Source organism: Trachemys scripta, chromosome 2 (assembly GCF_013100865.1).
Source record: "Trachemys scripta elegans isolate TJP31775 chromosome 2, CAS_Tse_1.0, whole genome shotgun sequence".
NCBI lineage: Eukaryota > Metazoa > Chordata > Testudines > Emydidae > Trachemys > Trachemys scripta.
Window position 1 is genome coordinate 13,111,004 of NC_048299.1, and position 25,776 is coordinate 13,136,779.

General features: G+C 40.5%; 1 protein-coding gene across 1 annotated transcript in view; it reads left to right on the forward strand.

The window, feature by feature from the left end:
• The window catches only part of LOC117872003 (sodium channel protein type 5 subunit alpha-like), a 101,159-nt gene that overhangs the window by 43,161 nt on the left and 32,222 nt on the right, over nt 1-25,776 (forward strand). The window contains exons 14-20 of the mRNA XM_034759934.1: nt 5,366-5,604; nt 5,982-6,170; nt 7,349-7,714; nt 12,418-12,864; nt 18,501-18,641; nt 21,100-21,223; nt 24,794-24,948. Coding sequence (XP_034615825.1) covers nt 5,366-5,604; nt 5,982-6,170; nt 7,349-7,714; nt 12,418-12,864; nt 18,501-18,641; nt 21,100-21,223; nt 24,794-24,948 — 1,661 coding nt within the window. The remainder of the gene's footprint in view (nt 1-5,365; nt 5,605-5,981; nt 6,171-7,348; nt 7,715-12,417; nt 12,865-18,500; nt 18,642-21,099; nt 21,224-24,793; nt 24,949-25,776) is intronic.

Sequence of the window (25,776 nt, forward strand, 5' to 3'; positions counted from 1 at the left end):
CAGACTGATCAATTTTGGAAAATTTCAGCTGTAACAGTTTAGCTATTTCTGAAAAAAAGGTTAGGGAAAAAACCTTTTGGTTTGCCCATGTTAAAAAATTCTGGTAACCTTTTATTTGAGAAGCTCTTGTTCCCCCCCATTCTTTGAATAGAGATTTGAAATTTGGTAGGGGCTATGTAGGCTATATGAAAAAAACAGGTGTGGGGATAAGAAAGGTGGCCTGGAGTTTAGGAGTAATTTCCAACTGACTGGGCTGAGTGTATTTGTAACAATTTTGTACCCATTCTTTGTTAGTTGTCATACTGTAGCATTAGCAAGAGCTTGAAATATAGTGGCTCTCCCCCACTACATGAGGCATTATATTCCCTCCGTTGTTCTGCCAGTCTTTTAAATCACTTTTTGATAGGTTATCGGAAATAGTAAATAAATAACATTAACAAAAGCATTGGGAGAGGTGAAAATTTGAAGCAGTACCTGCAAAGCAACTGTCACGACCTGTCCCTTCCCTGGCATACTTTGTTCAACATCAGCGTCTCTAGGTTGGCCTTTCACCCAGGGGTGCTGGAACAATTTGTATAGTGGGCATGCTGAGAGCCATTCAACCAAACTGTAAACTCTAGTTCCCGCACCTATGCTTTTATCCCTCTAATCTCCCTCTTAGACATTTGCCTGTAAATATCAGGTGATCCCTGTATTTCAGGGGACCTGCAGGTCTCTTCAGAATCCCCCAGTTGACTATACCTCCAACTTTTGGTTTTGAAAAACCACTACCCTTTTATTTCACCAGACTAAACATAACAAACATAACAATAACCTTCAAAATTGTCGTGTTTCTTACTCCACCAAGGAAAACCTAATCTTATAGGAGTCTGGCTGTGTGCTTCCTTGCCTGACCACAGTCTAGCTCTATGCCCTCACTGTGATCTTGCTCCTTCTGACCCCAGTAACCAAATGAACATCCTTCAAATTCAATCCCCCCACCCCAAAGTTCCAAATGATGGAACTTCCATCCAGGAGCCAAACCTCTATGTCTCTGTATATACAACAACATATGTGCTTTTTGGTCTTTGTCCCACCTGTAAATAGTGGATAATAATAGCTCCTCATCTTGTGAAAATCAATTGTTTGTGAAGCACTCAGATGCTTTAATAATGCTTTTTAAATATAGATTAATAGATTCATAGATTCTAGGACTGGAAGGGACCTCGAGAGGTCATCGAGTCCAGTCCCCTGCCTGCATGGCAGGACCAAATACTGTCTAGACCATCCCTGATAGACATTTATCTAACCTACTCTTAAATATCTCCAGAGATGGAGATTCCACAACCTCCCTAGGCAATTTATTCCAGTGTTTAACCACCCTGACAGTTAGGAACTTTTTCCTAATATCCAACCTAGACCTCCCTTGCTGCAGTTTAAACCCATTGCTTCTTGCTCTATCCTTAGAGGCTAAGGTGAACAAGTTTTCTCCCTCCTCCTTATGAAACCCTTTTCAATACCTGAAAACTGCTATCATGTCCCCTCTCAGTCTTCTCTTTTCCAAACTAAACAAACCCAATTCTTTCAGTCTTCCTTCATAGGTCATGTTCTCAAGACCTTTAATCATTCTTGTTGCTCTTCTCTGGACCCTTTCCAATTTCTCCACATCTTTTTTAAAATGCGGTGCCCAGAACTGGACACAATACTCCAGCTGAGGCCTAACCAGCGCAGAGTAGAGCGGAAGAATGACTTCTCGTATCTTGCTCACAACACACTTGTTAATACATCCCCAGAATCATGTTTGCTTTTTTTGCAACAGCATCACACTGTTGACTCATATTTAGCTTGTGGTCCACTATAACCCCTAGATCCCCTTCTGCCGTACTCCTTCCTAGACAGTCTCTTCCCATTCTATATGTGTGAAACTGATTTTTTCTTCCTAAGTGGAGCACTTTGCATTTGTCTTTGTTAAACTTCATCCTATTTAACTCAGACCATTTCTCCAATTTGTCCAGATCATTTTGAATTATGACCCTGTCCTCCAAAGCGGTTGCAATCCCTCCCAGTTTGGTATCATCCGCAAACTTAATAAGTGTACTTTCTATGCCAATATCTAAGTCGTTGATGAAGATATTGAACAGAGCTGGTCCCAAAACAGACCCCTGCGGTACCCCACTCGTTATGCCTTTCCAGCAGGATTGGGAACCATTAATAACAACTCTCTGAGTACGGTTATCCAGCCAGTTATGCACCCACCTTATAGTAGCCCCATCTAAATTGTATTTGCCTAGTTTATCGATAAGAATATCATGCGAGACTGTATCAAATGCCTTACTAAAGTCTAGGTATACCACATCCACAGCTTCTCCCTTATCCACAAGGCTCATTATCCTATCAAAGAAAGCTATCAGATTGGTTTGACATGATTTGTTCTTCACAAATCCATGCTGGCTGTTCCCTATCACCTTACCACCTTCCAAGTGTTTGCAAATGATTTCCTTAATTACTTGCTCCATTATCTTCCCTGGCATAGAAGTTAAACTAACCGGTCTGTAGTTTCCTGGGTTGTTTTTATTTCCCTTTTTATAGATGGGCACTATATTTGCCCTTTTCCAGTCTTCTGGAATCTCTCCCGTCTCCCATGATTTTCCAAAGATAATAGCTAGAGGCTCAGAAACCTCCTCTAGTAGCTCCTTGAGTATTCTAGGATGCATTTCATCAGGCCCTGGTGACTTGCAGGCATCTAACATTTCTAAGTGATTTTTAACTTGTTCTTTTTTATTTTATCTGATAAACCTACCCCCTTCCCATTAGCATTCACTATGTTAGGCATTCCTTCAGACTTCTCGGTGAAGACCGAAACAAAGAAGTCATTAAGCATCTCTGCCATTTCCAAGTTTCCTGTTACTGTTTCTCCCTCTTCACTAAGCAGTGGGCCTACCCTGTCTTTGATCTTCCTCTTGCTTTTAATGTATTGATAAAAAGTCTTCTTGCTTCCCTTTATTCCTGTAGCTAGTTTGAGCTCATTTTGTGCCTTTGCCTTTCTAATCTTGCCCCTGCATTCCTGTGTTGTTTGCCTATATTCATCCTTTGTAATCTGTCCTAGTTTCCATTTTTTATATGACTCCTTTTTATTTTTTAGATCATGCAAGATCTCGTGGTTAAGCCAAGGTGATCTTTTGCCACATTTTCTATCTTTCCTAACCAGCGGAATAGCTTGCTTTTGGGCCCTTAATAGTGTCTCTTTGAAAAACTGCCAACTCTCCTCAGTAGTTTTTCCCCTCAGTCTTGATTCCCATGGGACCTTACCTATCAGCTCTCTGAGCTTACCAAAATCTGCCTTCCTGAAATCCATTGTCTCTATTTTGTGGTTCTCCCTTCTACCCTTCCTTAGAATTGCAAACTCTATGATTTCATGATTACTTTCATCCAGGCTGCCTTCTACTTTCAAATTCTCAATGAGTTCCTCCCTATTTGTTAAAATCAAGTCTAGAACAGCTTCCCCCCTAGTAGCTTTTTCAACCTTCTGAAATAAAAAGTTGTCTGCAATGCAGTCCAAGAATTTGTTGGATAGTCTGTGCCCCGCTGTGTTATTTTCCCAACATATGTCCGGATAGTTGAAGTCCCCCATCAGCACCAAATCTTGGGCTTTGGATGATTTTGTTAGTTGCTTAAAAAAAGCCTCATCCACCTCTTCCACCTGGTTAGGTGGCCTGTAGTAGACTCCTAGCATGACATCAGCATGACATAGGGTTTTGTTGGTTATTGTTTTTGTTTGTTTTGTTGGTGTGTGTAATCTCTATAATAAAATCCCAAGCATGTCATTCTGTTTGTTACTCTGAAGCCTAGAATATCTATAAAGTCAGTGTGAGCATGGCTGAGAAGTCTTTTTTGTTCAGAATATCACCAGGTTGAATCATCACTGGGTTTTGCGGTCTCTTGCTATAAACTTTTGAAGTTTTCAGTCATTTTGACTTTATGAATTATATCCATGCTGTGTTTGGCTACAGTATCTATGTATCTATGCCATGCCAAGAGTCCTAGACCATTGTGATATCAGAGGTAATTCAAACAATCACCCTTACTTTACAGCTAGTTTACATTCAATAATTTCATTGGTGCTATGAGGGAGATTGCACAGATGGCGGATTACTTGGCCCAGCTACCAAACCTGTGTGCCTGACTACCACCCACACAAATCCACAAAACTCTCCCAGCACAATACAGCACACACAGAGATGAACAGAACCACCCACCCAATAACACAACTAGCACACACAATAACCCCAAATGTGATTCTGAAGCCTAGAATGTCTGTGGAGTCAGTGTGGAACAATGGAAACAGCTACAAGCATGGTTGAGAACTCTTTTTGTTTGGAATACCACCAGGTTCAATCATCACTTGTCTAGTTTTTAAGTTCTCAGCCATTTTCATCTTTTTTTACATACATGATTTTACGAATTATACCTATGCAACAGCTCAGGCGGTCAGCGACTACTATAAATGATATATGAGTATCCAGAATGATCATTTACTGCAGAGGTAATACACTTGCTGCCCAGTCTTCCCCCAAAAAATGTAAATTACATTATTTTAGTCAAATGAATGCTATACACCAGATGGAAGACTCACACCACTTTTTTCATCACTCTCAGATCCTTGAAAATAGCTGTTAACCTTACTTACAGTTTCAACCAGCATTGTCAAGATCCACTGACAATTTGGAACCTAATAAATGTTACCTATGTGTATGTACTGAGTTTTGCCTCTAGTGAGATTTGGCTTTAAGTGAATCTAAAACTTTCCTAAGATTCAGGTGTGATATCAGGTGAAGTGGATCTAATAAAATTTAAGTGTAGTACAGGCATTTCACTTCAGCATTAATCAATCTCAGAGCTATTTATTGCATGCAGCATGGTCATTGGTGATGTTGCACACAAGATTTATGACATGTAAGTGGGGGAGAAAGCACAAAAGTAGTTTAAAGTTTTATATTCCTTGGTGCATCTGGAGCAAGGTTTTACCCCAGTCATATTTTCTAATGGTGTTGACAATAGGAATGTATATCTGACGAATAAAGGCCTGATCCAAAGCCTACAGAAGTTCAGTGGGTTTTGAATCAGATCTTATCTGAAGAGAATGAGTTTAAATACTAATTCGTTGGTCTAGGAAGGGTATTTAAAATGACTGCAGAGTGAGGGAGTGCCTACTATAGAAAATGAGTGATATAATTTCAGAAAGTATCAAGAAGAGTTCCCTGATCACTTGTGAAGTGATGGAATTTGGGGGTTTTTCCTGTGCTTTCATTAGTTGCAGTTCTTCTTTTGCCACTTCTTCTCAGCACTGATTACTTGGTTATTGCTTTGTTTTTTGTTTGTCATTAAGAACTTGAAGAATCACAACAGAAATTCCCTCCATGCTTGAAAGATTTTGCCCTAAAGTATCTTGTATGGGACTGTTGTCCACTATGGTTGAGACTCAAGAACAAAGTGACAATTTTAGTAACGGATCCATTTACTGACCTCGCTATCACTGTTTGCATTGTGGTGAATACTATCTTCATGGCACTAGAGCACCATAACATGACACGCCCATTTAAATTCATGCTTTGCGTAGGCAACATGGTAAGTGAATTCTCACATTCTATATCAAGAATTAATTTATGGATATTTCTACCCAGAATACAAAGAATGCTTATAAGAAAGAAAGCTTTTCTTTCTTTCTTTCCTTCTTTCTTTTTCTTTCTTTCTTTCGTTAACTTCACGGATATTGTTACTTTTGGTTTTCAGACATTCTAAACATCCTTTAGAATGCAGCAGAAAAGCTTAGAGTTTTTATTGACAATGCATTATATGAATACATGATAAACGTAGGATCTGCTGTTCAGATTTCATTGACCTATCTATAGCTATGCTACTATATTTAAAGGAAGGTAGTCTAAAGAGAAGATGTGCTTATGGTACCCTTTTAGCTGACATGACTTACTCTTTCTTTGTCACAGGTCTTTACTGGCATTTTTACTGCAGAAATGATCTTGAAAATCATTGCTCTAGATCCTTATTACTATTTTCAGCAGCGCTGGAATATTTTTGACAGCTTAATTGTCACCATCAGCTTAATTGAATTAATTGACTTTCTACCTAAAAGCGGAAAAAGAAGAATGCTATCAATTTTACGTTCTTTCAGACTGGTAATGTCTCATACTGATTCAATCTCATAAAACCTTTTGCATGAATATAATAGAGAGGATGTCAGTGCCCCCCATTCAGTGCAAGGAAAATTAATTTGTAAAGCCTCAGTACTAGAAATAGGAAAGACATTTTGCCAGATTTCAAACCCATTTGGATTTGACTGAAACTAATACAGCATTTGTATTTCACTTGGAGATGGTTAAAAACGTTTGGAGTGAAGGAGGTAGAAAACCCCCCCAACATTAATATATAGTGAAAGCTGGAGCAGAGGATAGACAGAATGAAAAGCAAAAGCAGAGAGACTGAGAAAGAAGAAGCAGAGCTGGAGATGGAAAAAAATTATAATAGGTATTATTTATATTATATAATTGCTAGGCACATTTACTAGCCTGAGTTTTAGAGAGGTGGCTGGTTTATCTAGCCATATAATATAGATCAGTCTTTTTTTTAGCTAGAAACTTTGGCATCAATAGGACTATTCACATGTTCAAAATTAAGCATATGCTTAAGGTGTTTTGCTGGTTATGTGCCTTGTATACTATGGTGATGGATGGCAAACAAAACTCAAGATAGGTACTTGGCCTGGTTTCTAGAGGTGCTGAACAACCATAACTCCTATTAACTTAGAGTTGTGGGTCTAAAATTTAGACCATTTGTATATAAAAGTTTGATTATTGTAAATGCAAATCAAGTACAAATGAGGTTAATCAGGAAGGTTATTAAAGTTTTGTTTCCAGGAGACATGGAAATTTTGGAAGAATGAAATCTGCCAATATGCTGTCCCCCAAGATTATTTCCTGAGACATTCAAATTACAAGTTGGTAATAAATGATTAGTAGGGGTAATAATAATCATTTATGTTATGGAAGTGTGCAAAGACAACAACCAGGATTGGGGCCTCATTGTGCTGGACTCTATAAAGCTATTAAGAAACAGTCATTACCCTGGAGCAAAAAGACACAAACAGATAAAGAGCGGGGGATAGTGATATAACACATATACAGATCAGTATGTCTATATTGCATTGATCATATATAGACTTTAAAATACACTACATTTCACAGTGTTTGAATAGTTTAAAATGTATATATAATGTTTTTAACTATTTTTTAAACAATGCAATCTGAGGAATATCTAATCTTCTGTTATCTAATGCTATGTTTTATTTTTTACACAGCTGAGAGTCTTCAAGCTGGCAAAGTCCTGGCCAACTTTAAATACCCTCATTAAAATCATTGGTAACTCAGTGGGTGCCCTGGGTAACCTCACCCTGGTTCTGGCGATCATAGTCTTTATTTTTGCCGTGGTAGGAATGCAACTTTTTGGGGAACAATATGTTAAAAAATATGATGAAAAATGCTATAAAATATCTGAGGATTGCAAGCCACGTTGGCATTTTATGGATTTTTTCCACTCATTCCTTATTATATTCCGAATTCTGTGTGGAGAATGGATTGAGACCATGTGGGGTTGTATGGTGGTAGCTGATAAACCATTATGCCTTCTAGTCTTCTTGCTCGTCATGGTGATAGGAAACCTAGTGGTGAGTTTCCAGCTATTTTTCTGTTCTTATTGCATATGTAGTATACGATATACTGACTTGTCTTTTTATCACTCAGTGGTAAGTCCCCAAAAGATTGGTAAAGATGTCACACTATGTTGTGCTCTAGAAAATCCCATTTGTCTTTCACCATTCATTGTGTTCATTCCAGGGAGGAATAATTTTCTAACAGGAAAAAAAATACTGGCAAGAATTTATTTTCTTATCAGGAGTTTGGTGTAAATTATCACTAAGCGTATGATTATCAAAACTTGTGTCTGCACCACGTTCTTTGCAATCAGCCCCTGGACCCATATGTAGCGACACTGAAATCAGAATTCTGCCAGTACATAGCTCAATGCAGGCTCATAATTCAGGTCTCTTTAGATGCCAGACATTGGTTCTACTTCTCCTCTCTTTTACACTAGGCTAAATCAGGAGTAACTACATGGAAATCAGTGTAATTACACTACTGTATAAGTAGCATACATAAAAGGAAATGCTGGCCCATTAACTCTGAGATGACATTTTCATTGCCAACTTGCTTTCTGCATATCAGTGGAATCTTTTTTTTTTAAATTAAGATTTGATTATTTTTATTATTCCCACACAAAAATTAAGTTCATTTGGAGTTAAGGTTGAAAGCACATAAGAGTAGCTTAAGGGCACCAAACATTACAGGGATGTTTGTAATTACTCCTAAAACAAACATTACAAACCCAGGACATTCAGAGTTAATCAAAAACATCAGCTTGTGATGTTTACATGGCACTCCCCCCACACAGTCTCATATTTCAAAACACAATGCAAAATTAACTATATACAGTAAAAGACTCATGGGGTACAAGATCCAATTCTTCTCTTGCTTACACCAGTATAAATCCGGAGTACCTCAATCTGAGTTAACAGAGTTACACTGGTGCAAATGATAAGTGTCCCAGGACCAAAGATTCTAATCATATGTGTTATTTTAAAATTGTAGGTTGGAGCTGGCAGTCATCTCTTATAGTAAGAAGCTTAGTGCAATAAAACAAAACAATTTAAAGCTTTCAAAAACTTTATGTGGCAGGAGAAGGGGTAGCCATCTGGGGATAACTGTCTTGTCCAATACGAAGCATCATAAATGATCATGGACTCCTACCACCTTGATCTTATGACAAAAGAACCGAACAGTCCACAAACAGTGAAGTAGTTGGACACTGGGACAACCACCCTAGGAGACTAGCTGCCAGTAGTTGGCCTGAACCTGCCAACCTCTTTGAAAGAGGGTTTATACCTGAATCCTGTTGCTCTTCCTCTGCTGCTGGGTTTCCTGAATCAAAGTTTCACCCAGAACTGGCACTTTATCAGGGGAGAGTTTGGGGAAAGTCACAGAAGTAGAGTCAGTGGACTTGTTTACAAGAACATTTAGTCTGTTTCAAAGCAGGTTAGATCAAAGCTCACTATGGACCTTTTAGTATGCAGTTACATGGTCCACAGGACACTTAAAGAGCAGCAACCTAATGTGGGGTAGATTTACACCCCAGCTTGATGTGAACTAACTGTTCGTGTATACAAGTCCAGTGATACTAAACCAAACTAGTCTTGCAGCATTCCCTGATGTTCCAATTATGGGTGTTCCCTTCTCACTGCACAAAACACAGAACCCTTCCATTGTGTCCCGGCCTGTCCCCCAGCATATCCTGCTACTCCAAATCCCTATACCACTGCCGCCACCCTACCCAACACATCTTGTGATTGTGATTTAGTAGTGAATGAAGGCAAGGAGGCAGGAGATTTGGATTCTATTTCTAGCTTAATCACTGATTCACACTGTATCTTGCCCAATGTCACCTAATCTCTATCTCCCTTGGTTTCCCTAACTGTAAAATGGGAATGATATTTACTGTCCCTGTAGCTCACTGGGATGTTGGAAGATGAATTAATGTTTCTCAAGAGCTTTGAGAGCCTGAGATGAAAGGTGCTATAGAAGGGCAGTACTATAATGAACAGGATGGTGTGGATTTACTGAATGAAATCAAGAACTCATCATCTGTGTGTCTTTGGTCCCTTACTGATTACAGAGATTCAGTTTTAACTTCAGTGGCATCTGTCATTGTAGAATAAGAGGATCTGAGTTATATCACTGGAGTCGCTGTGAAATTTTAAGTTGGCATGGTTTTCAGTCTGCACATTTATAAAAAAATCAGGCCCCATATACATATCACATTTAGCTTACAAAAGCTCAGCTGGGAATTCACTAACATCATAAACTAATCACTCTTTGTCCCTTCCTAGTCAATAGCATCTCACCTTCCACAACTTCTTACCTTTGCAGAGAAAGTTCCCCGCAGAGATGTCAGAATCAGGTGGACACAGTTCCCTAAGGAATTCTCTTCTAGTCCTTTCAGTGTCTGTCCTGACCTTGGGGAAATTTCTCAGTCTGGTCTTCTAGAGTCCCCATCCTCCCTTTGCTGAAGACATTTACTGGGGATGCACTGTTGGGGGCAATTCCCTTTGAGGTCAAAATCTCATACAGTTTCACTAGGTAACCACCAGATCTAGCAGTGGGAAGGTGGTTGCCCTCCCCCACTCCCACATGTTGAATGTCTCCTGATCCTCTATTTTGTTCCTGACGTCTTACCTGTTTTACAAGTGATGTTTCACAGGAGCATGTTGTTAGATTTTTGGGTTCTATTTTTTGCTCTCCCACTATCTCATTGTGTGGACTTAACAAAGTCACTCCATCTCTGTGCCTCCCCATCTGTAAACAAACCCAAACAGAGTTTCCCCATCTGTAAAATGAGGATAACAATGTTCCTTTGGCCCACAGGATGAGTGCCTGGTTATGAAAAAATCCATATTTGTCTAAATGGGATGACAAATGTATAGATCCACCACTCCATTACCCCTCCACTCTGAGCCCCACCCACATATTCCTGAGACATGAGGCCAAAGAAGAAAATGTTTGTGGGAGCTTCTTAAAATATCGGTAGCACCAGATCTGCACCAGGATTTTAACGCAAAACATTCTGCCAGAGCTGTAATTCAAGGCTTACCAAATGACTTTAAAGGAATTTTACTTCTCTGTTCTCTCGATTTGCTCAGACTTCTCTAAAACCTGACCCAAACCTGAAATCAATGGAAAGACATCTGTTGAATTCAGTGAGCTTTTAGTCAGACCTTCATAAATGAAATTCCCTTTTGTTTCAACATCTTTTTTCAAGAATCTCATTTTAAAAAATCTCCCTTCAAACCCATACTGCAGCTTCCAGGGCTTGTCTGTATACATTCCGTTGACAGTGTGCCCATGCCCCGTGCAGTCAAGTTCAGATTCTTTTGGCCAGCAGTGTCTGTTGGGACCATGCCTGCACCCTGAGTGTCTTTGTGCCTCCAAGCGAAGGGCATAAAGGGCAGAGTGACACCAAGCACCACTCAGTTCCTTCTCGCCACCCCTGGCTTAGAGTCAGAACCCTGCAATATCTGAGTCTTTTCACTCACTGTGTGGCTGTATCATTCTTTGTAAATAGTTAGACATTACCTTAATGATTAGAGACAAGATCAGAATAGTGTTTCCATTTTTTCCTCTCCCACCTTCCCTGCTACAACAGTCTTATAACATTAGGATTCTGTATTGGCAAAGGAATTGAGGGGCAGTTCGGGTCGCCCCACACTTTATGCCCTCATTTGGAGGCATGAGAACACTAAGAGCACAGGTGTGACCCCCAATGGGCACTGCAGGCCAAAAGAATCTAGACTTGAGTGCAAAGGGCATGTGCACACCATCCGTGGAATGTATATAAACAGCTCATCTCAAAAAACCACAGTTACTTTAAGGTAAGTACCCATTTCATCCCCCTTTTATCTTAAAATGAATATAGAAATAGGTTTTCCTCCCAAATTTCTGGCCCCCTCCTCTGGAAAACCCTGGAGGAAAAACCATGATTCTATAACTGCTGATTCAACCATCTCCACCACTATATTTGGAGCAATATATTCATCAGCTAACTGGATATACATTTTATAGTGCCGCCTGCAATCAAATTGACTCTGCCTAAGGGGAGTAAGTCCTAGAATATTCTTCATTACAATGCTACAAAGTTGATAGACACACTGAGCCTGATTCTGATCTCATATCCATGCAAATCAGAAGGAGCTCCACTCAGGTCTGGTGTAATTACACCTAGGTAAAATTGTTGTGAGACTAGTATCAGACCTTCATTATCCTGTACTAGGCCCAGACTGTGCCTTTACCCTACAATCCAGGCTGATAGCTCTATTGCACAAATCCCTCCAACACTGTTTTAACAATATTGTCCTGTTAAAGGAACAGCACCCCGGTAATTAGTGTATCTGTAATTTTATATAATTGTCTCCTCCTTGTGGGATTGATGGAGTACTGTGATACACCAATTTTTTTATTACTCTTTTTCATGTTTCAGTTAAATTGTGTGATTTTTATACATATCCCTGTATTGGCAATAAGGTCATCATTTTATGCTACACAAAATCTACTTTTTTTTCTTTTGAGGATCATGGAAACATATACATTTGTGAGAGCCAAATATGCTGCATGAAAAATAATTTGCTAAACAATCATTTCATTTTGTCTTGTTAAGGTTGGTGCATTAAGAAAAAATTGTTTAGAAACTGGCTAATCTTCAAGCCATTATTTACATTTCAAAATTATATTGCCATGATTTTCTTCTTATTTCAATTATTTTCAGGTTCTCAACCTGTTCATTGCACTACTGCTGAACTCCTTCAGTGCTGACAACCTCCAAGCACCCGAAGATGATGGAGAGATGAACAATCTTAAGATTGCATTTGCTCGGATCCACAGGGGACTTTACCTGGTGAAACACGCAACATGGGATTACTGTTGTGGACAGTGCCAGCATCCAAAGAAAGCTGCCAAAAAGAAAAAGAAATTGGCTGCCAAGAACACATGTTTGAAGGCTCGGAAAGAAGGGAAAAATTGTAAAGAAAATCACAGTAACAATGGGACTGAGAAAAATGGGGACAAATGCTCAGTTAGCATTCTTGAAGATTTTATCACCAACCCTAACATGTTTGTCTGTGTCCCTATTGCTGAGGCAGATTCTGATAGTGAACATTATGAAGAAGATGATGATAAGCCAACCACATTCTCAGAAACTGAGTTCTCTAAACAGGTAAGAAGCATATACAGGGAGAATATGTTTGATACTAATGGGGTTTTTAATTTAGCAAATCGTGATCCAGCTGCAGGAAGTTTAAGTTAAAAAAGTTCCAACTGGAAATAAGGTTTAGAATTTTTAAAGTTAGGGTGATCAACCGTTAGAAGAATTTACCAAGGATTAGGTAAATTCTCCATCACTTGGAGTCTTTAAGTCAAGATTGGATCACAAGTTGCTGGGCTTGATGCAGGAATTACTGGGTGAAATTCTTCTGCCCGAGTTATGGACGAATTTATACTAGATGATCACATTGGGCCATTCTGACCTTGAAATCTATGTTTGGCATCGGTAACCAGGTAGAGAGGAAATAATGTCAAGGGCTCAAGCTGTGAACTCGTAACAAGGAGATCTCTCTTTCTCTTCTGTCATCTCATCAAAAAGATGGATGGGTTAAGAATGGAATGTAATGGAATGGAATCTTTCAAAGTTGGAAATAATGGAAATCAAGATTGAGGGGAAAAACAACTGAGGAGAGTTGGCAGTTTTTCAAAGAGACACTGTTAAGGGCCCAAAAGCAAGCTATTCCACTGGTTAGGAAAGATAGAAAATGTGGCAAAAGACCACCTTGGCTTAACCACGAGATCTTGCATGATCTAAAAAACTAAAAAGGAGTCATATAAAAAATGGAAACTAGGACAGATTACAAAGGATGAATATAAGCAAACAACACAGGAATGCAGGGGCAATATTAGAAAGACAAAGGCACAAAATGAGCTCAAAATAGCTACAGGAATAAAGGGAAACAAGAAGACTTTTTATCAATACATTAGAAGCAAGAGGAAGACCAAAGACAGGATAGGCCCAGTGCTCAGTGAAGAGGGAGAAATAGTAACAGGAAACTTGGAAATAGCAGAGATGCTCAATGACTTCTTTGTTTCGGTCTTCACCGAGAAGTCTGAAGGAATGCCTAACATAGTGAATGCTAATGGGAAGGTGGTAAGTTTAGCAGATAAAATAAAAAAAGAACAAGTTAAAAATCACTTAGAAAAGTTAGATGCCTGCAAGTCACCAGGGCCTGATGAAATGCATCCTAGAATACTCAAGGAGCTACTAGAGGAGGTATCTGAGCCTCTAGCTATTATCTTTGGAAAATCATGGGAGATGGGAGAGATTCCAGAAGACTGGAAAAGGTCAAATATAGTGCCCATCTATAAAAAGGGAAATAAAAACAACCCAGGAAACTACAGACCAGTTAGTTTAACTTCTGTGCCAGGGAAGATAATGGAGCAAGTAATTACGGAAATCATTTGCAAACACTTGGAAGGTGGTAAGGTGATAGGGAATAGCCAGCATGGATTTGTAAAGAACAAATCATGTCAAACCAATCTGATAGCTTTCTTTGATAGGATAACGAGTCTTGTGGATAAGGGAGAAGCTGTGGATGTGGTATACCTAGACTTTAGTAAGGCATTTGATACGGTCTCGCATGATATTCTTATCGATAAACTAGGCAAATACAATTTAGATGGGGCTACTATAAGGTGGGTGCATAACTGGCTGGATAACCGTACTCAGAGAGTTGTTATCAATGGTTCCCAATCCTGCTGGAAAGGCATAACAAGTGGGGTTCCGCAGGGGTCTGTTTTGGGACCGGCTCTGTTCAATATCTTCATTAACGACTTAGATATTGGCATAGAAAGTATGCTTATTAAGTTTGCAGATGATACCAAACTGGGAGGGATTGCAACTGCTTTGGAGGACAGGGTCATAATTCAAAATGATCTGGACAAATTGGAGAAATGGTCTGAGGTAAACAGGATGAAGTTTAAAAAAGACAAATGCAAAGTGCTCCACTTAGGAAGGAACAATCAGTTTCACACATACAGAATGGGAAGAGAGTGTCTAGGAAGGAGTACGGCAGAAAGGGATCTAGGGGTTATAGTGGACCACAAGCTAAATATGAGTCAACAGTGTGATGCTGTTGCAAAAATAGCAAACGTGATTCTGGGTTGTATTAACAGGTGTGTTGTGAGCAAGACATGAGAATTCATTCTTCTGCTCTACTCTGCGCTGGTTAGGCCTCAACTGGAGTATTGTGTCCAGTTCTGGGCACCGCATTTCAAGAAAGATGTGGAGAAATTGGAGAGGTTCCAGAGAAGAGCAACAAGAATGATTAAAGGTCTTGAGAACATGACCTATGAAGGAAGGCTGAAAGAATTGGGCTTGTTTAGTTTGGAAAAGAGAAGACTGAGAGGGGACATGATAGCAGTTTTCAGGTATCTAAAAGGGTTTCATAAGGAGGAGGGAGAAAACTTGTTCACCTTAGCCTCTAAGAATAGAACAGGAAGCAATGGGCTTAAATTGCAGCAAGGGAGGTTTAGGCTGGACATTAGGAAAAAGTTTCTAACTGTCAGGATGGTTAAACATTGGAATGGACTGCCTAGGGAGGTTGTGGAATCTCCATCTCTGGAGATATTTAAGAGTAGGTTAGATAAATGTCTATCAGGGATGGTCTAGACAGTATTTGGTACTGCCATGAGGGCAGGGGACTGGACTCGATGACCTCTCAAGGTCCCTTCCAGTCCTAGAATCTATGAATCTATATTTATTATATTATGGTGCATAGAAACACATTTTTAAGTTTGTCTGAATATTTGCAGTTCCCCTTTAAGTATGGAGTTGTGATCCATAGGGATGTCTGGATGCCAACCGGCAGAGGGTATGGGTGGCTCATAGAGTTTTACAGTATCAGGGGGTAGCCATGTTAGTCTGTATCTACAAAAACAACAAGGAGTCTTGTTTTACTCCAAACCCACATCAGCCACACCATCAGGGGCTCATTCACCTGCACATCCACTAATGTCATATATGCCATCATGTGCCAACAATGCCCCTCTGCCATGTACATTGGCCAAACCGGACAGTCCCTCCGCAAAATGCATTTGGGATGCATTAGGCGAGGTATATCTAGTAGGGATAAGGAGGTCCTGCTTCCGTTGTACAAGGCGCTGGTGAGACCTCATTTGGAGTACGATGTGCAGTTCTGGTCTTCCATGTTTAAAAAAGATGAACTCAAACTGGAACGGGTGCAGAGAAGGGCCACTAGGATGATCAGAGGAATGGAAAACCTGTCGTATGAAAAGAGACTAGAGGAGCTTGGGTTGTTTAGTCTGACAAAGCGAAGGCTGAGGGGGGATATGATTGCTATCTTTAAATATATTAGAGGGATTAATACGAGGGAGGGAGAAGAATTATTCCAGCTTAGTACTAATGTGGATACGAGAACGAATGGATATAAACTGGCCGTGGGGAGGTTCAGGCTTGAAATTAGACAAAGGTTTCTGACCGTCAGAGGGGTGAAATATTGGAACGGCCTTCCGAGGGAAACGGTGGGGGCGACGGACCTGTCTGGTTTTAAGATTAAGTTAGATAAATTTATGGAGGGAATGGTTTAATGGTAAAACATAGTAGTCAAGGAAAACCAAGCAATGGTAGGTAAATTGTATAATGGCTGACAGGGGTCAGGCTGGAGACTCTTGCCTATATGCTCGGGGTCTTACTGATCGCCATATTTGGGGTCGGGAAGGAATTTTCCTCCAGGGCAGATTGGCTGAGCCTCTGGAGGTTTTTCGCCTTCCTCCGCAGCATAGGGCAGGGATCTCTAGCAGGAGGGTTTCTGCCGATTGAAGTCACCTAAAGCAGGATTGGGGACTTCAACAGCAGAGTCCAGGGAAGGGGTAGGGACGGTTTTATGGCCTGCAGCATGCAGGGGGTCAGACCAGATGATCATAATGGTCCCTTCTGACCTTAAAGTCTATGAGTCTATGAGTCAAAAGAATAAATGGACACAAATCGGATATCAGGAATGGTAACATACACAAGCCAGTAAGTGAACACTTCAATCTCCCTGGTCATTCTATTACAGATTTAAAAGTCACTATCATTGAACAAAAAAACTTCAGAAACAGACTTCAAAGAGAAACAGCAGAACTAAAATTCATTTGCAAATTCAACACCATTAATCTGGGCTTGAATAGGGACTGGGAGTGGCTGGCTCACTACAGAAGCAGCTTTTCCTCTCCTGGAATTGACACCTCCTCATCTATTACTGGGAGTGGACTACATCCACCCTGATTGAATTGGCCCTGTCGACACTGGTTCTCCACTTGTGAAGTAACTCCCTGCTCTCCATGTGTCAGTATATAATGCCTGCATCTGTAACTTTCACTCTATGCATCCGAAGAAGTGAGGTTTTTACTCACGAAAGCTTATGCCCAAATAAATCTGTTAGTCTTTAAGGTGCCACCAGACTCCTTGTTGTTTTTAGAGTTTTACAGGGATCCCTTGGGTCAGTTATATGCATAATGATTCACTAAATGGTGGCATGTGAGATTTCTAGACATCATAATCACTGGAAAATGTGTGCGCTGATAATAGTTAAGAAGTTATGTGTCTATACTGAAAATTAGGTTCTCAAGGCAGGTAACCCAGCGGTGACATACCTCAGGAATGTTTCTTTCACGCAGCAAGTAATGGCATTTATCTCTCTGTCTGGTCATGTGTGTATTGGGCATTGTATGTCTCACAATGGGTACCTGTTTGTATACTGAGTCAAATGCTAATAAAGAGATTACAAAAGCTTCAAAAGAGGAAATTTACAGGGAAAAATAAACAGTAGCAGGGAATCCTTTTAATGAGTAAAAAACAGTGGATAGTGGGATATATTTGGCGGTGCAGAGGTATACCCTGCATCTTTCCCCTCGGAGGCAATCTGACAGCAAGACTTGTCTCATGAACAGATCACAGCCATGTCTGGTGGTAAAACTCTGGAAGGACTTTGGGTAGGCATTGCTCTATAAGATATGAAAGTAACTAGTTCAGTAAGTCTAGGTTCTAGAACGCATGTAATGATTTTCTTTTATATGTAACCATTTGTTTCTAATACTTCAGCTTGCTATCACTTGAAGCTCTATACTTTGTTGAATAAACTTTTACTTGTTTTCACTATGAATGTATCTAAGTGCTGAATTTTAAATGGAGTTGTGATCTGAGGTATAACTGGTAAATCTTGGGTGTAATGCATCTTTGGGAGCTGCAAATGTGAATACAGCAAGTGTACAGTGAAACAGGGCCTGGACACTCCAGGGAGATACTGGGAGGGTTTGGGGGTTGGAGGGTGCCTATTGCTAAGCCAGAGAGCGAGTGTGGGGCCTGCATAGGTGTAGAGGGCAGTGCGTGTGTTGCCCATGGGCGGTGGACTTGGTGAGCTGACCCACAGCAGGGACTGACAAGGCTTTCTCTTGCTAAGGGCATTTGGTAGTGAAGTTCCTCAGAATCCTGGGTACCCGTGGGAACGTCACAGGAGTCATGATTGACTATGAATCTAAAATCTCCCCTTCAGATCCTGAGTTCTTCACTTGGTTCTGATGCAAAGATTCCCATTGATTTCAGTGGGCTTTGGATCAGGCCTTAATTTATTTTAGGTAACCAAGGCAAACTTTTCCCACTTTTCCCCAAGACTACAAGTGAGCAGTTCAAGGTGCTTTGTGTTCCATTTGGAGTGTTCTACTTTAAAATTAAGTGTGCTATCCCTCTGCCACAAAAAAGAAAAGAGAAAATAAAATAAACCCATCTTAGATTATCTTCAGCAGGAAAACCACCTGAGGCAGAGGGGAGAGCAATGTAAAAGTCCAGGAGTTTGGAGTAAAGGATCTGAGGTTTTCTCTGAAGACTTAAGTGAGTTTAACATATGTAAACAAAGGAAGGATGAATCTTCACAAGGACAAAAAGAGGTAACACCATGTTCTTACCTAACATGAAATCACCAACATTGGCCAATTCCTGTATGTTCTGTTTCAGTTTTTTGGAATCTAATAAAGATAATGACTCAAAAATAATGTTGTACAATAAATTTTATCTTTATTATTCTATTTTGTGTTTAAAGCACAAGAACTCTTTCTTCGCGTATTGGGAAGGCCTCAGATATCTTAGCCATGCAGGTGTTCATCATAGTTCCATTTTTAATTAATATTTGCATCATAACATGACTGATAAATTCACTTGGCTCAGTTTTAGTTAGCTTAAAGTATTCTGTCTCATTGGTTAAGGGTGGAATAGTTGGATCTCTATGAATGGAAATGGCAAAATGCTGTATTTATAAATATTAATTAAAAACTTTATTAGGAAGAGAAACTGGGTTCTGAGTTGCCTTTGATTCAGAAACATTACCTATAAAATTAACATTGTCTACGTGACATCTGAATTACCAAAAATGTTTTGTCCCAGAAAATGGTTTCAGGGACCATTCTGGTGTTTCCAGTCTTTTTTCTGTATAATTTCAAAACACATTAAATTAATTTTGTATATGTAATCTTAAAAACAATTTTCCAAGTTGAATATCTAAGGGTTATACTCCTCTAGTCAGGGAGTGGACACATACAATGCTGTCTATATGTCCAATCAAAACAGCTCAGATTTCAAATACAAAATATTTTAAATGAATTGCTCACAAAAAGTAAAAAATTAAATCTCATGATTATTTACACAAGTCTTTGGAGAATAATTTTGAATAAGGAACATATTCAAGAAAATCACAAATTGTTCATCAGCAATTTGGAAACAGAAAAAGTCGCAGAATTCACTGAATAAATAATTTGTTATGAATTATTCTCTAGTGGTGTGAAATGTGAAATATGCTGGAATACAAGGAAGTCTATGCCAGTGGAGAATACATTATGTTTTATGTGATTACATGTTCTAATTCATGTAAATTATCGAGGGCATTTTACAGTACTTTCATTCTGAACAGAAATGTGTAGAGCTCTACCAAATAGGACTCTGAATAAACTATACTGTATTTTCATTTCTCTATTTGTCTCTCTCTCGCTCTCTTTTTCCCCAGGTGGAGTGTGCTGATTTTAATTGTTTTCAGCTCTAACTAGTGAAATGTTTTAAAGCCTGTCTGTGTTTGAGAACTATATGCACTTAATTCAAGAAAAGTTGGAATCATTCCCATATGCAAGTTTTATTACAGTGATTAATCTAGTACCTTTAAATCTTGCCTTGGCTTTAAGTTGATGTGGAGATATTTCAGGGGAGAAAGTTCATTCCACCAGAATGTTGCCAACTTAGCTATTTTGTCACTAGATTTAGTGACTTTTTGGTTTCCCTAGCGAGAAAATAAGTGTCAAAGTGACCAGTGACAAATCTAGCAACTTTCACTGCCAATTACAGTGACTTTCAGAGAAAGAAGTCACCAATATGTATAGTCACAAAATCATTCACAAGCAGCTCAATAGTGTTAATAAAATCCATCCTATGCTCTTCTTATTCATTCTGTTGTATACCAAGTCAATGTCATTACGTCTCAATTGAGCATGTCCTCAGAAGGAATCGCATTCCAGGGCTTCTTGGGCTAAGATCACTATAATCTGCAGGTGAGGAAAAGAAGTTTGTGGAGGCTAATTAAATACTTTGCTAAAGCCTGGCGCACTTTGGAGAGAGCAGCACATTAACCAGGGCTTGTTTTTACCCAAATGTGTTCTTTCTCACCGTTCCATAGTAGGTAGCACACCCTGTGATGCAGGGAAAGATGGCTAATGAAGCGGGCTGGGCAGGGGAGGCAGGTTAGCCAGTGAGGAGAGCCGCAAGGATGGAAGGTGGGGTGGGATGAGACAGGGCCACGTGCCCCAATGCAGCAGGGAGGGGGGGCACTGTGCCTCCAGGGATGAAGTCCTTACTACAGGATCAAAGATGGAGCTAGCTTGACTTTGTTTCCCCTTTACTCCTTCCCCTGGCTTGGCCTGGGGTTACCTGCCCAGCTGTTTTCAGAAATGAAACCCGGGAAACTGGTGTGGGGGGGGTCCGGCTAGCAGATTTTTGTTTTTAAATCTACTTTCTTGGCTCCCTCCAGTGCCAAGCTCAGGTCAGGTGAATGCTCTCTTCCCCCTGGTTCTGGGCTCTCCCTTTCACTAACCTGTCGGCTCAAATCCAGGCTGGCAAGACAGGCGAAGCTCAGCTGAAATTAACCAACCCCAGCCAACTGGGCTGCAGTGTTCAGAGCACCCTTACCAATGAGCAGGGGGCTGCAGTTTCCTTCACAACAACCAGAGGGCACCCTTCTGATGATGACTGTACTGTTGTAGTTGCTTCTGGTGTGCAACAGAATGTAGTAAGAAGAGCATTCAGTTTATTTGAAAGCACAGTGACTACTTTAAACAAAAAAATGATACATTGTCTTCTCTTGCAAAGCACCTGGATGACATCAGCTGTTCTGAAGGCAGCACAGTGGATCTGACAAATCCTGAGGAGTTTCTGAAACAGATCTCTGAGCTGGCTGAATTCGTAAAAGAACCTGATAACTGTTTTCCAGAAGGTAAGGATCTGCTAATTTCACTATGACTAGGAAGTGAGACAAACAATCCAAAGCAGCCTGTTCTCCTAGGTAATGTTGAGACACTCAGGCACTCAACACCAAGGCACTCTGTCTGCTTGCAAAGTATTTAATAATAATATAATTACTGAGTAATTGCATAGAACTTTTCATCCATAGATCTGTGTAATAGTCAAACACACATGAAACAGGCGCAGAGAACTTGTTAGTATTCAGCTGAATTTCTGTAAGATGCAGAGTAGCAGCCGTGTTAGTCTGTATCCGCAAAAAGAACAGGGATACTTGTGGCACCTTAGAGACTAACAAATTTATTAGACCATAAGCTTCCGTGGGCTATGCATCCGAAGAAGTGGGCAGTAGCCCACGAAAGCTTATGCTCTAATAAATTTGTTAGTCTCTAAGGTACCACAAGTACTCCTTTCTGTAAGATGGTAAGTCCAGAAGCACAATTTAAATTGCTGCAAAGCTTTACAAGTTTACTTCATGTCAAAATTTGTACTCAATGCTTATTTTAATTTTCACAGCTGGCTCCTTCTAGCCAAAACTAAGAATACTGTGGTTTTCACTAGAGAAAAAATTAAATTTATTAACATTTCATCCAAACCCCTACTTTATATCAGTTATTACTCAGAGCCAACAGTAGTCTCCCTGAACTGTCTGTAGTAGAAGTAACAGGGTAAAACATGTCAGTACCGGGCAAATTAGTCGAAACAATAGTAAAGAATAAAATTGTCAGACACATTGAAGAACATAAATTGTTGAGCAATAGTCAACATGGTTTCTCTAAAGGGAAATAATGTCTTACTAATCTATTAGAGTCCTTTGAAGGGGTCAACAAACATGTGGACAAGGGGGATCCAGTGGACATAGTATACTTAGATTTCCAGAAAGCCTTTGACAAGGTCCCTCACCAAAGGCTCTTACGTAAATTAACCTTAACTTGGCCCTTTGTGTATATGCATTATGATACATTATTTAATTACATGATCACATACTATTTTTTTATAGCATCCCTGCCTCCTTCAGTGCACAGAATGGATGATTCTCACTTGATAAGCAGCTATTCAATATTTTGTTTTCTCTTTGTTGATCAGTATGTGGTCCCATGCCTTATTTACTGTACACTATTCAAAATCTCATATGAAGACAGCATTATTAAATTCCTCATAGGCTTTTCTCTGGTGCTTATCACTATAGTACATGAGTGCTTCACAAACAGTAAAAAGCAACAGAGGGTCCTATGGCACCTTTAAGACTAACAGAAGTTTTGGGAGCATAAGCTTTCGTGGGTAAGAACCTCACTTCTTCAGATGCAAGACACTTGCATCTGAAGAAGTGAGGTTCTTACCCATGAAAGCTTATGCTCCCAATACTTCTGTTAGTCTTAAAGGTGCCACAGGACCCTCTGTTGCTTTTTACAGATTCAGACTAACATGGCTACCCCTCTGATACCTCACAAACAATAGTTAATATGTCCCCACAACACCTCTGTAAGGTGAGGGGATGGCATTTTCCCCATTTTACAGATGGGAAACTGAGACTCAGGGAGATTAAGTTCAAAAATATCCACTAATTTTGGGTGCCCAATTGGAGACACCTACGACCTGATTTTTCAGAGTATTTAGCATTATATAGCACTTCCTATGTTCAAAGCACAGATCACATTAATTTCAGTTACTGGTTGTGTGTGCTCAGCACTTCTGCTCATGAGACCCCCCCATGGTCTTCTGTTAGGAACCCAGAGAATGAGGAGCATATAGTTAGTGACCACCTGTGAAAAGATTGGTTTAAGTGGCTTGACTAGCACCACATAAGAAGTCTGTGGCAGAGACAGAGGTATAGTCTAATTCCCCAGGCATCATTCACCTGCCTTAACCATGAGGCCATCCTTTCTCTTCCTGCAGTCCACTGCCTCATGCACTATACAACATTTGGCTTTTGGAATAAATGAGGCAAGGATCCTACAGATAACACTTTTCTTCATTACCACAACCTTTATTCATCCCCAGAGCAGGTCCATCCTTATGCACTGAATCAGACCAGGGTCCAGTGGGGGGAAAAAAAAGTATGTGATCATGTAATTAAAGACTGTATCATAGTCCATATGCACAAAGAGCCAAATTAAGGTTGCACAGGCTTGTGGTAGACACCCAACAAGGAAAATTTCAGCCCAAATGGTTAAAGTTTGGCAAAGTTATAAGGGAACTGAAAAGGGGGTTTTATAATGGGAAGTGTCAGGCAACCTTAATAATAGGCACTTCTACCTGCCCCAGCTATAATTAAATAAGTACTAAAAAGTATATGAGTGTGAGGTGGGGCAGCTGCCCCACTCCTGCAGAACAGGGGCTAAAAGCAGCCAAGCTAGGTTGATTGGGGAAGCAGCCACAGGTGTGGCTGGTTTAATCAGGCCACAGCTGACCTGGATGAAAGGGCTGTTGGGCCAGGAGACAGGGGAGTCTCACTCTAGCCCTGGAGTGAGGTATCTTAGGCAGAGCAGTGCTGGGGAAGGGCAAAGGACACTGGGGAGCTCTAGCCTGGTAAACCCCCAGGCTGCAGGCTTTGTTGAAGGCCTATGAAGTTACTGGGGCTGCAGAAGGGCAGCCTGGTGATAGGCAAAGGCAGCAGGTCCTATCCCTTTGCTGATGATGAGTGGCCATTACAGACTGCAGTCTGCCCCAGGGAAAGGTGGCTGGATGATGACTGGCAGTAGCCACTGAGGCAAGGTGGGTTTAGAAGGTTAGGGGTTCCCCTGGGAGGGAAGACCCACAGTGGGGGTACTGCAGGGGCAGAACCCTGAGGAAAGGGGCACCAGGGTCTGGGAGGGACATGGGGAGCCCTAAGGCAGGTGAGACACCTGCCTGCAGAGAGCGCTCTGGGCTGGACAAGAGCTAATTCCCAGGATGACCTGAAGGAGGTGCCGCACCGGTGAGTCCTCGCCACTACAGAATGATGTGCTGAGATTGAAAGGAAACTTTTCCCAATATTCAACCTACATTTTCCTAAATTGTAAGATCAACTAGACAGTTGACTAGTCATACAAGTTATATAGTAGAAACCCAGTCAGTTTGTACATTTGAAGATAGAATGGATAAATGACTAGAAATGACAAGGTAGGAAACAATCCTGCAGTCAAGGGGGATGGACTAGATGACCCTACAGATTATCTTTCTCTAATTTCTAAAATACAATGACTGCTTGTGCCAGTTGTGCTGTTCTTCCATCTCTCAATGCTAATCATGGTGTTGAGATAGCTGGTAAATCTCCAATGCCATGAGGTCCATCCTGTTGTTTTGCTTTGTTCTGTAAACCCAGCCATCAGCATTCCGAGAGCATTCCCAGTGTTCTTACCGATTTCCAGTGAGCTGGAAGGTAGCTCACTAATGGGTGCAAGATATTCCTAATTGCTGAAAAATAATTTTGTAGTTTGCTTTCAAATAATAAAGGACTGAGAAAGAGGAGACAGACAAGTTTGAGGAACTAAAGACTTTCCCCTGAACCCAGAAATTTCCATGGCTGCCCTGGGTACTCATGTAACACGTGTCCCTCTTTCAGGCTGTGTTCGATATTTCCCTTGCTGTGTGGTGAATACCACAAAGTTTCCAGGCAAAATGTGGTGGAACCTGAGGAAAACCTGCTACAAAGTTGTTGAACATAGCTGGTTTGAAAGCTTTATCATATTCATGATCCTGCTGAGCAGCGGTGCCCTGGTAAATTTTTACTTAATCTCATCTGAGGTTGAATTATAATTGTATGCAGGGGTGTTACGTAGCTTTAATTTAATATCCAAGACATGACTTTTTTGCTTAGGGCAGAAAGGTGTATTTTCAGACTGGTTGGGAGAGGGAAAAATTACTTAGCATAGGGGTAACTTCTTTTTTATAATGACTGTAAAATACTGTTAGTCACATGACAGATTTCCATTCTGCTCGTATATTGGTTTTGCTGTGACTTTTCTGTGGCAGTTGTTTCAAATGCATAGATTATCATTTTTAGGTGCTTCATTAAAATCAAGCATAAGAACAGCCATATTGGATCAGACCAAAGGTACATCTAGCCCAGTATCCTTCTTCCAACAGTGACCAATGCCAGGTGCCCCAGAGGGAATGAACAGAACAGGTAATCATCAAGTGATCCATCCCCTGTCGCCCATTCCCAGCTTCTGGCAAATGGAGGCTAGGGACACCATCCCTGTCCATCCTGGCTAATAGCCATTGTTGGTCCTATCCTCCATGAACTTATCTAGTTCTTTTTTTTTTTTTTTATCCCTGTTATAGTATTGGCCTTCACAACATCCTCTGGCAAGTAGTTCCACAGGTTGATTGTGCATTGTGTGGAAAAAATACGAACAGGGGATGAATCACTTGATGATTACCTGTTCTGTTCATTCCCTCTGGGGCACCTGGCATTGGCCACTGTGGAAAGACAGGATACTGGGCTAGATGGAACTTAGATCTGACCCAGTATGGCCGTTCTTATGTTCCAAGTGGGTCCAAAAGGGTTAACACTGCTCCTGGAACAATGCAAGAGGTGTGTGT